Below are 13,606 nucleotides of genomic sequence, written 5' to 3' on the forward strand. Positions count from 1 at the left end.
AATCCTCACCCACTGTTTCAAGGGGCCATGCAGATGCCAATCCAGAGTCCTGGCCAGATGGCATGCAGCAGAGTACATGATGGCGTCCGGGAAAGCCATACCGCCGCTGAGCTTGGGCATGCAAAGAAGTTTCAAAGCCAACCGGGGGGGGCCTCGAGTCCACAGGAATTTACGAAATGCCCCATTCACTGCACGGAGGAAGGGCAATGGAATAAGTATCGGAAGGGCCTGAAGCACATAAAGCAAACGGGGCATGACAGTCATTTTAATAATGTTACAGCGCCCAAACCACGAAAACATGCCTTTCTGCCAGCCGTCCAGATCTTTCCGGATGCGGGCAAGAAGAGGAGGAAAGTTGCATTCGAAGATGCGTTTGGGGCAGTTAGGGAGGGATATGCCCAGGTATGTGATGTGGGAGGAGCTCCACTTGAATGGAAAATCGCCTTTGAGAAGCTGCGACATAGCGGGTGGCATCGCAACCGGGAGGGCCTCCGATTTCTGGAAATTGATTTTGTACGAGGACAGAGTTTCAAACGCCTTAAACTCCCGCATAAGATTCGGTAAAGAGATCAGCGGCCTAGTAAGGAAGAAGAGGAGATCATCCGCATAGGCCGCCACCTTAGGGGCGAACGACGCCGAAAGTGGCAGGCCCGTGACATCGGAGCTCGCTCTGATGGAGCGCAGGAAGGGCTCGAGAGTCAACACAAAAATCAGGGGAGAAAGAGGGCACCCCTGTCTCGTACCGTTCCTGATCTCTAACGGTTCAGAGAGGAAGCCATTAACCTTAACACAAGCAGACGGGCGTGAATATATCGCCCTGATCCAGGCCATCATACGCTGTCCCAACCCCACATGCTCCAAGGTTTCCAGGAGGAAGAGCCAATTCACTCGATCGAACGCCTTTTCGGCGTCCGTCGAGAGAAGCAGCATTGGGGTCCCCCGGGAACAGGCCAGGTGAAGGATATCAATCGCTTTCGTGGTATTATCACGAGCCTCCCGAGAGGGTATGAAGCCTACCTGATCGTCATGTATCAACTGTGGGAGGAAGGGGGCTAGACGTGATGCTAAGATTTTCGTAAAAAGCTTCAGATCGATATTGAGGAGCGAGATAGGACGATAATTCTGGCAGAGAAGGGGGTCCTTGCCCTCCTTTGCTATTACCGTGATGTGAGCTCGGAGGGAGTCCAATGGAAAATCTGCACCCAGACCCGCCGCATTATAAGCAGCCAGGAAGTGAGGGGAGAGTACATCCGCAAAGCACTTATAGTATGAGAGCGAATAGCCGTCAGGCCCCGGGGCTTTGCCCCTTTGAGACCCCGCCATCGCGCAGGAAAGTTCGGTCGGCCGAAGCGGTTCGTCCAACTGCTCCAAGGCTGTCGTCGGGAGACACGGGAGGCCCGATGCGCGAATATATTCCTGAATACGTGTCCGAAGAGCATCCTGGGCAGAAGCCGTAGAGTCCGAGGATAGATTGTACAAGGAGGCATAATAGCGGCGAAACACCTCTGCTATACGCTCCGTAGCCTGGACCTTTTGTTGGGAGGGGGAAAGCACAGCAGGGATAAATGCCTGCGCCCTCTGTTGGCGAAGAGCATGTGCCAAGATCTTACCACATTTGTCCCCATGCTCGTAGAAGATACGTTTGCATTTGGATAGAGAGGCCTTCGCTTTAAAGAGGGTCAGAGATCGCAGTTGCTCACGGAGGACCGTCAGCTCCTGCAAGGTAGCCAGTGCTAAAGACCTCTTATGAGCAGCTTCCAGCCTACTGATGCGCGAGATAAGATCCTGCATTTGGCGGATCCTTTCTCTCTTGCGACGCGATCCGATTTTAATCAGAATTCCCCGCATGTAGCTTTTGTGGGCCTCCCACACCATCAAGGGGGGACTGTCCGGGAGGGCATTAGAAGCAAAGAACCCACCCAGTTCTAAGCGTAGCTCAGATAGGATGGAAGGGTCCTGCAAGAGACTGTCATTGAGCCGCCATTGCCATTGGCGTCGCTCTGGGGTCCTCAAATCCAGCTCAAGGACCACCGGAGCGTGGTCCGAGACCGTGATGTTGCCTATTGAAGCCGACATCGTCCTGCTCAGCAGGGCCTGGGGCAACATAAAATAATCGATGCGCGAGTAGGAGTCATGTGGAGGCGAGTAGAAAGTGTAATCTCTGTCCGTCGGATGCATAGCTCGCCATACATCCACAAGCTGAAAAGCTTGAAAGGTCTTCTTAACGCGCCGTAACGCCGCATAGGAGTTGTGGGAGGTACCTCGGGAGGCATCTAGTTCTGGATCTAAGGCCAGATTAAAATCGCCGCCCAGCAGGACCTGTCCTTCCATGAAATCATGCAATTTAGAGGATATCCGTTCAAGGAACGACACCTGGTCAGAGTTGGGTAAGTATAAGTTTGCCAGGGTGACGAGCACCGAGCCAAGACGGCCTTTGACAAAGAGAGCTCGACCCGAGTCATCGGTCCATGAATCCAAAAAAGACCATGGAGTCCGGCCAGCGATCAGGATACTTACGCCTCTAGATTTCGATTCAGAGAAGCAGCCATGGTAGACCGTGGGAAATCGTCTGTTGCCCAGTTTAGGAATATTGGAAGATTTGAAATGGGTTTCCTGAAGGAAGCCAACGTGGGCCCGAAGGCGGTAGAGCTCGGTCAATACGATGGAGCGTTTTTCGGGGGTATTTAGCCCCTTGGCGTTCAGCGTGACCAGGCGGATGGGGTCAGCCCGAGGGATGGCCATCTCCCCACAAGGATCCCGAACAAACAGACAGACGAAAAAAAAAAAAAAAAAAAAAAAAAAAAAAAAAAGGGGGGGGGGGGAAAGAAGGAAGAGTGGCGGGGACTACAAGAAGAAGAAACCGAGATCAGGGAGTAAAAGGCAGCTAGATGGGGAAACCGCCCGTGTAGAGCGGAAGAGTAAGGGCAAGGAATAGACCGGACGGAGTTCGGGAGGAAGAACAGGAGCAGAGAAAGTAGGTAGAGGAAAGAGAGCTGGAAGACACGAAGTTCGTGTGAACAGAAAGAGAGGGGGGAGAGCAACCGTGCGAGAGGTGCACAGGAGAACTAATCAACGTTCGCCCAGAGTTCCAGACCCACCCCCCCGGATCAGGGAGGGGTGAAAGGAACCCCGCGGAAAACAAACCCTACGTGGGGTACGGGGAAGGTCACCACAGGCAGAGGAGGGTGACCGCTCCCCACCTACCCCAACACGGCCCATAGAGAACAAAGCATGTGATGTATAATGAGCGTCTATAAACAAGCATAATCACTAAATACCAAAGAGGGGGAAGGGAACAAGCTAGCCTCGGCCCGTGAAGGAGAGATAGGGGGAACGGGAGGGGGGGAGAGGGAGGGGAAGAAGAGGAAGGGGGAAGAGAAGAGAAGGAAGGAGGGGAGGGAAGAGAAGGAAGGAGGGGAGGGAAGAGAAGGAAGGAGGGGGGGGAAGAGAAGGGAGGAGGGGAGGGAAGAGGAGGGGAGGGAAGAGGAGGGGGGGGAAGAGGAGGGAGGAGAAGGGAGGGGGATAGGAAAATGAAAGGGGGGAGAGGGAGAGGGAGGAGGGGGAGAAGGGGAGGGAGAGGGGGAGGGAGAGGGGGGGAGAAGGGGGGGGAGAAGGGGGGGAAGGGGGGGGAGAAGGGGGGGGAGGGGGGGGGGAGGGGGGGGGGAGGGAGGGGGGGGGGAGAAGGGGGGGGAGGGGGGGGAGAAGGGGGGGGAGGGGGGGGAGAGGGGGAGACGTGAGGGAGGGGAGGAAAAGGTAAAGGGAAACAGAGACTCTGCAAAATGTAGTACAGGCAATAAATGTCGCAGGCGACCCAACAGTTATAGGTTCCGCTGCTGCGCGATGCATGGGGGAGCAGAGCCCCCGGCCCTACGAGGGGTACCTCCGAAATGAGAACTGAAATGGAATGGAGGGCCTAGGCACATCACTGCACCCATGCACCGGAAGCAGGACCAGGCACCCCAACGGAAGCCACACAACACATCCCGGGCAACCGGGCTGCCCCCACCGGTATCTCCCGGGGCGGGCGCCCCCCGATTACCCAGATAAGGTCATAGCACCACCCCCCCCCCACCAGGGACCGGCTATAGAAGCAGGGGGGCTCCGCCAGGTGGGGAACGGCCCGTTCCCTCCTCCACACGTCAGCCCTGAGAGAAATCCAGCAAGATCCCAGACACAGGAGCTGGGTGAAGGAGGCGGGGAGAGGCCGAAACAGGCATTGGGAAGCATAAAAACCATGCAAGGGCAGAGGCACCGGGCCCATAGCGGAGCAACCCCCCACCCCCGCCAGGTGAGCACAGAAGACGGGCCCCCACAGCAGTGTCTCTCCATCCTCAGGCTCGTGGCCTGCGGTCCTTCAGAGCAGCTCCATGGTAGGAAGTCCGTGAGGAGGTCGATCCGCACATGCGGACCACCGATGATGATCGGGACAATCCTCGCAGGGCAACCAAAAGATCAAAGCCATAGCAACATGCAATGAGGAAAGCAGCTACCGTTACCTGGACGAGCAATCAGCAGGGGCAATATAGATACAGATCCAAGGGCTGGGGGCTAAGTCACCAAGGGGGGGGTCGGCACACATGGTGCGAAACACATGCAGGCAGGGGCACCCGCAGGCAGGAGGCAGGAGCGGGCAGTCTAGCAGGGCAGTCCACTAACGGTCAACAGCAGGATAATCACACCGGATCCCAGGAGGATGGACAGAGCAGGGGGGGCACTGCAGGGTCGGGGCTCGGGATCCGTTAGCGACAGCCATGAGAAGGAGTCAGCGGGAGGCAGCGGAGGAGGGAGAGGGAGAGGGAGGGCAAAGGCAGGAGGGATGGATGGAGCTATACTCACGGACCACAGGCTCAGGTCTCAGGAGCCGCTACGTCCGGGCCACGAAAGTCCTGCTGTGGTCTCCTGCTCCGGTGGCGTTGGCGCTGTCTGCGAGGCAATGTACGGACGGAGCCCCCGGGTCCCTGACGAGGATCACGGTCAGGGAGCAATGCCATCCAATCCGGGAGGGCGATTGGGGTCAGGTCCAGGAACTCGAACGCGGCCGGCAAGTCGGAGTGTCTTCGTAGGGTATAGGAGGATCCGTGTCTACGCACCGTAAGCTGCAGGGGAAACCCCCAGCGGTAGGTGACCTCCGGGGCTCGGAGCCGCTCCAGAAGGGGCTTCAACATAGCCCTGCGCTGCAAAGTTCCACGGGCCACATCAGGGAAAATATGAATAGAGGCGCCATCAAACTCCACCGGACCCTTCGACCAAGCCTCCCGCAGGATCATCTCCTTAGTGGTATACCGGTGGAGACGGCATATCACGTCTCTAGGTCTGGCAGGATCATTCGAGCGGGCACCCAAGGCACGGTGGATCCGGTCGAACTCGAGGGTCACCGGCGGCTCAGGCGGCAGGATACGGGAAAGTATAGCCCTCGCTGTCTCCTCTAGGTCCTCGGTACCCGTCGCTTCTGGGATCCCCCGGAGCCGCAAGTTATTACGGCGGCTCCGGTTCTCCAAGTCCTCCATGCGAAGTTGGTGAGCAGCAAGGGCCTCTCCGTGGGATGTCTGGGTCTGCTCCAGGGCCGCCACCCTGGACTGAAGATCACTGACCGCCGATTCGCCCGCCGTCAGACGACCATCCAGCAGGGCCACCTCACCACCCAGTTGCTGGAAATCCCGCCGGTGCTGTTCCGCCACCTGGGCCACGATGGACTCCATGTCCGTTCTGGTGGGAAGGGCCCGGAGAAGAGTCCACAGCTCTGCGTTATCTCCAATCTGAACCACCTGCGGGGACAGGGGAGCAGGCACTGAGGTAGAAGTCGCCATAGTGCCGGGTGGGGGCAGAGGCGAGGTGGCCTGTCCCGGGGAAGAAGCGGCCTGCGGTCCCAGGTCGCCACGCGGCGTTAGCTGTAGGGCCCTCGGCGGAGGACTGGCAGAGTCCGGGAAGAAAGCACGGATGGGGGTAGCCGATACAGTCCGTGAGGATGTGGAAGAAGCAGTCTTAGTTTTCCTCCTCTTGTGGACGCTCATAATAGCGATAGATAATAGGTAAAGGCCGAGAAGGGAGGCTGGAGAGCGGGAGCACCAAGAGAGAGCGTCCTCACACCGCCATGTCCAAGCCACGCCCCCATGGTTTGTTTTTTAATAGATGTTACCATTAAGTTAAGCAGCCAATTAAACTGATATCAGTTTGATTGGCTGCTCTGGAGGGCAGAGGAGAGTTCTGGAGTCTAATAGACCCCAGATCTCTCCATTAAGGGCACCTGTAACTGCCCATGCTTTCACGAGGCATGAATCAAGTTGAATTAACTGTGTATAAAGTTTTTTTAAATAAAATAAATACATAAAAAAATGTTTTAAAGCACCCTCGTCCCTTGTGCTCATGCGCAAATGTGAAAGCACGCGCATATGTAAACAGTAATTACACCATACATGGGAGGTAGTGCTGCGAACGTCAGGGTGAAAGCAGTAATTCTAGCGTCAGACCCTCCTGTTTAACTCTAAACTGGTAAACTGAAAAGGCTTTTTAAGCATCACCTGTGGATAATTTCCTGTACCATAAATTGTTGCCATTCCACACAGGCATGCGCAGTTTGAAAGTGTGACATGTTGGGTATCTATTTACTCAGCGTAACATCATCTTTTATATTTTACCAAACAAAATGGTTATTCTGTTTTGTTTTTGCATGCACTAAAATTCATTAGTGTATTTGATTTTTTTTCCTGAAAATTTGCATTTGATAAACCACTGGGCAAATATTATGTGATGTGAAAAAACTGCAACAGCCACCATTTTATTCTTCAGGGCCTCTCCTTTCAAAAAATATGTAATGTTTAGGGCTTCTAAGTAATTCATTTTGTAGCAAAAAAGTGCAGATTTTTACATGTACAATATTTGAGAACGAAGAATTGCCCTGGGCTGGAACTGGGTAATCTCCTCCAAATATATAATCAAAGCTGGGTTTATTACATCATCTGTCTTGTCCTCTATGCAATCTTCTTGCAGGTTCGGATCATTCCATTACAGTTACAACGGCTTTTTGCTCAGCTTCTCCTTGTGGATCAACGGGCCGCATCAACCACTGACCTCACAAGCAGCTTTGGCTGGGATAACAGTGAGGTCTGTAAATATTTTTGGGGTAATCTATCTCATATATAGTGCATTTTTATGATTTATATAATTGTAAACCGGTCTATGCTTTTTTGGTAATTCAAAAAAAAAAAAAGTGTTGAAGTGAAGCCACCCTTTGGCTTACTCATTTGGATTTATTTATTTTTTTTTTAGTTTTGCAGGTTAAACATACAAAACAACCACTTAGAGTTTCGATGACCTCATCCGCTGAAACATAAGGGCATATTATAGGCACATTTCTCAAAAACAGTGAAGACAGCATATGTATTCCCTTTAAAATATAAATTAAACAATCTATTCTAAGTTTCACATTCCATTCTCAATAGATGCAAATAAAGCAATTGGGTTTAGTTTTACTTAATTGTTAGGATACAGATGAATCCCGACAAATCTCATAAGTCTGGCAGGGAGACTTTTTTTCTGATAGAGTCCCCTAGCAATATAACACACCATACATAACTTGAAACCGAAGAATTACTTTGGGTGGACTGACCCGTCAATATTTTTATTGTGAATACAAATGCCGCACAAATGTGAGAGAAAAAAAAGTCTGAGCTTAAAACAAGGCTATAATAATGGCTATCAAACATTCTCTCTCAGTCATCAAGATATCTCAGGTTCTTGGTTTTCTGGGTATGGTTACTGACACGCCGCCTCTTTGCAGTATTCCAACATATCTAAATAGTTTGACAATGCCACAACATCTAAAGCAAGTCCCTATTTTACATCTGTGACCTAGTGGGCCAGAATTTATAGTGGACTCTACACACTTCATAAAGCTGTACTAGGCACTGGGAAAAGTGTATGTAATTCCTACCAATGAACTTCTCCTTATTTGCTCCTTTTTGCCTTTTTAAATATGCATTTGGAAGCATTTTGTTCTGTTAGGTACAGTAAAAGTTCTGTAAATCTTGCCTGAAATTCAGAGCTATCCTATGTCCTTTGCACACTCAAAAAATCCCTTCTAGTTCTTATCAAGGATACATTAAAATTCTCCTCTGTGCCGTAGAGGTCTAATTGTGGGAGCGGTTGAGCAGTCTAGCAAAACACACTGGGCAGGATTGATACCAATCAGTCCACAAAAACGGTGCGTTGGCTAACAAAAGGGCTTAGGAACTGAGTGCATTTCTGGCAAATTAACAGGTATTTCTTTTTCGTACATTACAGGACACAGAGCAGGCTAAATATCATGATTATCTATAGGTTAGGCTATATATCATGTATACCTATAGGTTAATGGAGACTGGCTGAAGAAACTGACAGAAAGCCTCCCTATATAGCCCCTTCTACTCAGGAGCTCCTCAGTTTTGTCCACCAATATCTCTTTTACAAGGGTTTTTATTAACGGATTGTAGAGACATACAGAGCCAACTGACTGAGACAATTATCTGGAGTGTACAACATAACGGAGTACAGCTAAAAAATACAGTGGGACAAGAGAGAGTTACAATAAGAAAAATATGCAATAATTTAACTGATTCACATTATAAATGTGATGCTCAAATGTTCCTGAAAAGTAGAACATAGTTATCAGCAGTAACAAAAAAAACGGAAAAAAAACTGAGCTGCAATGTGGAAAGTCAGTTGACTGCGGTAAAAAAAAATATATAGGATGAAGAATACCTCCCAAATTCAGTAGGAGGGGGTTAAAGTTACAGGGGGAAAAAAAAGAGGTTAAATTGGAAGAAGAGTGGTCTCAGAGAACTAGGTTTTTTGCCAGTGTCTTATAACCTATTGGGAAATGTGTATTTATTACAGAGATGTACTATATATGATTTTCTTTTCTTTCTTTTTGCCTTGATCTAAATTTATAAATTCAGGGATGTTAGGAATTGCTTGTACAACCTAATTTATATATTGTTGTTCAAATCCTTCATGATTATCATTAAAGTGGTTGTAAAGGTAAAAGTTTCTTTCGATGTCCATTTCGCACAGAGCAGCTAAGTATGCCATGTTTATTATTTAAAAAAATAGATATTGAACCTGCAAATTCAATCACTTTAGGTTTTATTCTAATAATTATTTTCATATAACCGTTGCAGGAGACTGGCCAGCAGGATGTCCAAGAGTTGAACCGGATCTTGTTTAGTGCCTTGGAAAGCTCTTTGGAAGGAACCTCTGGCCACAACCTCATCAAGGATTTATACCATGGTACTGTAGTAAACCGCATTAATTGCCGGGAGTGTGGTTATGTTAGTGAGAGGCAGGTAAGAGTTACCACATGACTTTCTTGTATTAAAACAAAAAAGAAGAGTAATAAGTCACATTCAGAGATATATATCCTTTTTTTTTTTTTTTTTTTTTTTAAGTTCATATAATTTAATAAATCCTAGTGGCCAAGGTTTTAAAAAGCTAGATAACAGGCATGTTCATTGAGTATCTTGCTGACTACTGTAAGTTTAAAGCAGGAATTTATATACACTAACAAATTATTATTAAGGCTGAGGTTTGTTGAAAAACATGTGAACCGCAAATTTACCAGCAATTGGGTATTTTCATGTCTACTGGTGGCTGCTGTTTACATTCGAGTTCTCTGACCCCAGATACCCTTGCAAATGGGGGTTAATATCAGCAGCTACGCCCATGACAGACACTTGTCAAAGTACCAACTATGCCCACCTTTTCCGCCCCTGTGCTCCATTAATAACACTGGGACTATAGGTTCCCACAGTGCAAATCTTTCCATGATTGGAGGATGGGTGGATGAATGAAAGGTATGCCCCTCCTCCCACGGGAAAGGTTGTGCTACTTGCCCCATCAGCACTGGATGCAGAAATGACAACCAGTTAATCTTGCCAGAAACACTACTCCAATGTCACCTCATAGGGTGACAATGCTGACATAGTGCCATTGTAATAGCCAGCAGCATTTTCTACATTCATGTTCCTTGCAGAATTGCCAGGTAATCTTGGCATATTTTTGCTTGTCCCAAAGAGGATATAGAGGCTTTGTTTAGGCTGAAGTAATACTCCAGAAGTAGAAGTGTACCACCGTGTGCTAGTTGCCAGGTGATTATGCTGGTCCACTGGCTTCAATACTTTGCAAGTCCCTGACCTGCTACGTTTATGCAGATCAGGAGTTTGACTTTACCCACAAACTTCCTCACAAGCCAAAGACAGCACTGAATCAGCCCCTAGGTTCCTTACCTTGGTGAAACCCCTATACACTGCCCCACAGGCAAGAATTAGGGTTAATACCAATATCTCTGAACTGTTCCTGATCACCCGAGGCACCAGACAGGGATGTCCCCTGTCACCCACATTATTTGCTGTAGCAATGGATCCACTTGCAATTAATACTTCATAGCTCTGCCACAATTAAGCAACGGAGAGCTTCCGCAGCGAGGCAACTCAATGTGGTAGGGGACAGTGTGGTGTGCAATTCAGCGGATCACACAGCCCCCTTCCCCCCCCCCCCTTTTTTTTTTTTTTTTGTTTTGTACAAAATGTACATGTCATCCACAGCAGTGTACTGCGGTGTGATTCGGCACTGTAAACTGCGATAAAATGTAGCATATCTGCATTTTATTGCAGCACCCTGCAGCGCAGCCCTAGGCTGCGTTGTAGTGTGAATCGGACACATAATTTACATGGAAGATTTCAATCTCTCCCTCTCCCACCCTTTAGCACTATTTGGAAACTTTTGGGAGGTTTTCAGGCTTCAAGGTCAGTTGGGAATAATCCCTCTTCTTTCCCTTAGATCCAGAAACCATCACCCTAATTATCACACAATCTTCTGCCACTTATTGAACTTTTTAGAGATGATCTTAAATGATGGATGTCTCTGCCCTAGATCTCATGGCTTGGGTTATTCTAATGCATTTTCTACCTAAATTTATTTACATGTTTGCAAATTCCCTGTGCACTATGACTCGTACATATTTCAAATAAATTGACGCCATCCATTGCTCATATGAAACAACAATGAGCCGCCTAGAATCTCCCTCACAACACAATTCATGCTGAGATAGGTGGGTTTGGCATTTCCCAATTTCCATTTATTTCATATTTTTTTTTTGTAGCCCAAATAATCCCGACAGTGCACATTTAAAAGGTATTTACTGTACATACAGGTAAGCCTTATTATAGACTTACCTGTAGGTATTCATAAACAAGCAGACTTTACTACCACTTTAAGAGAGCATTTGTGGTTTGTGCCATTCATTCCACATACTCAAACTTTGCTAGAGGACTTGCTATATTAATTGCTAAATCTTCATGCCCCTCTAATAAAATAATTGTCACGGATCCCTATGGTAGATTTGTGGTCGTTGTCCTTATTATTACCAAATCCCCCTATACCGTTGCAGCTGTATACATTTCTTTACAGTACAACATGTAATGATGGCCAAAATGCTTCAGGTGGTAGACAGTCCAATTATTATGACGGGTGACCTAAATATGGTTCTTTCTCCTGATATTGATTCATTTAGGACAGACTCGAGATTACTTCCTCTTTATCTACCTGTATTTTGAAATATAATTCTGGTAGCTTGTTGGAGATGGAAGTATCCTTGTAAACGAGAATAGTCTTGTTTTTCCTCAGCATACAAATCACTCTTTGCTTAGATATGTGCTTTGTAACTTCCAATGTTCTCTCCAAGCTTGTCGAGATCCAATATCTCCCTCGGGTGGAATCAGATCATTCCCCATGGATGCTGACATTATCCTTAGGTGTTTGTGAGGGTTAAAGACTTTGGAGACTAGGACAATTACTAGCCTCAACAGACTCCATTGTAGACTGAGTCTGTCATGGCTAAAGGAAGACATTTTTAATAACACTTTAGACACCGTTTATGTGGTACCATTTGAGAAGTAATAAAATAGATGAAGTATGGAAAATAACTGCTTTTGAAAAAACGGTTTTGGATGCAGAAGTGGAATACATCAAAAACCCCACCAATTATCAGTTTATCAGTTGTAGAGGGAACAATCCAGACAACTTGACCTGCTCCTGGTAGAAAAGACCCAAAAGAAATTGCTGTATCAAAAATGTTTGAATTTGGGGACAAGAATAGTAAAATTTTAGCCTATCTAGCCACAGTGGAATACACCTCCACATCCATCTCTTGTATATATGATGGCTCCCAGATCCTAAGGACCCAGATGGGGGAAATCACTCACAGGCATTCACTTATTTCTACTGTCAGTTATATAAGTCTCAAGTTGCATATACCTCTGCATATATACATTGCATGTATATACCTTTTTCTGAAGCCGATCCGGTCTCCAGTGGTAGAAGCTATGTGCAGGAGACAGCCAACAACGGCTGGGAAGTAACATTACCCATAGAGTTACTATGGAGCTTTGTCAGCTGCCTCTTGCGCACACTTCCACACGCAGAAGCTGCTGCTGACAGCTCAGCGTGGGACTGGAGCGGCTTCAGAAAAGGTATGTATAGTGATTTTTGCTTTACAGGGTTAGATAGGTTAGTGTTCGAATGTGGCTGCAAGTATGTTTAGAGATTTTATTTTTAGGCTGAACTTCTACTTTATTAATCATAATACTGATTACTACATATTACATTTTCCAAAGATACTGTGAAACCTAGCAGGGGCTGGTTGCCATTGAGCCTTTGATGATGACAAGATGCCACTATTCATGGTTATTGGGTTAATAAATTGGAAGAAAAAAAATGTCACTTTATGCCAACAATATGTTGCTGTACCTCGTGAACTCTGACAAAAAATAGGATAGAAAAAGATGGGGCTTAGCAGGCCAGTGGGAGTAGAAGGATCAGACCCAAAACCAATTTATATAAAACCAAGATACATTTTATTGATGATTACAGGATAAAACTACACATGGACAACCATGTATACTCAAAAAACAACAGACTGACATACAATACTAAAATCAAACATTGAGAGTCACTAGCAATATAGAAACCAATCCCTTAGGGGGATATGACCAGAAAAAAAGCCTGTGTAGGATGGAGAGTGGGTCTCAAGCTGGATTCGGTCAAAGTAGGTCCCCAGCAAGCCGACGTGTTTCGCTCAAGGCTTCCTCAGGGCCTGAGAGACCATAACAGACCGGTATTTCCTTCTTGGTAGTGACTCATGCTAGACGACAAGGTTGTAGCGATACTAGATGCTGCTTGGAAGATGTTTCTTCCGAAAATATAAATTCTTTACAGACGTCATGAACAAATTTATTGCACTGGATCCGATACTTTAAGTCCCAAATGTGTCCCCAGAAGGAAGGCTTCAGGGTTTACCCTTAATGTAGCCTCCTCAATAGGGATCGCAGCCAGAAAAGGTAGGGGTCCACTCTTAGGTATCTTTTCAAAATATATATGTGTATATATTACACCATAGCTATGATGGATCTAATGTTATATAAAAGTGGCTTAGAGTAGGACGAGAAGCAGCCTTTCCTGTGCGTTCCTTGGAATATTGAATTTCCAACCTCTGTACTCTGGTTGGTAGCAGGGAATAACCTCTCCTTAGTATGTAAAGTACTTCAGGCAGGGAAGGGGGGCATATATGCATATA

The 13,606-nt window shown here is 47.4% G+C and overlaps 1 protein-coding gene across 1 annotated transcript in view; it reads left to right on the forward strand.

The window, feature by feature from the left end:
- The window catches only part of USP40 (ubiquitin specific peptidase 40), a 129,341-nt gene that overhangs the window by 8,960 nt on the left and 106,775 nt on the right, over nucleotides 1-13,606 (forward strand). Inside the window, exons 3-4 of the mRNA XM_082261771.1 lie at nucleotides 6,988-7,101; nucleotides 9,156-9,320. Coding sequence (XP_082117897.1) covers nucleotides 6,988-7,101; nucleotides 9,156-9,320 — 279 coding nt within the window. The remainder of the gene's footprint in view (nucleotides 1-6,987; nucleotides 7,102-9,155; nucleotides 9,321-13,606) is intronic.

This window comes from Pelophylax lessonae, assembly GCF_965119305.1.
Source record: "Pelophylax lessonae genome assembly, chromosome: 6".
NCBI lineage: Eukaryota > Metazoa > Chordata > Amphibia > Anura > Ranidae > Pelophylax > Pelophylax lessonae.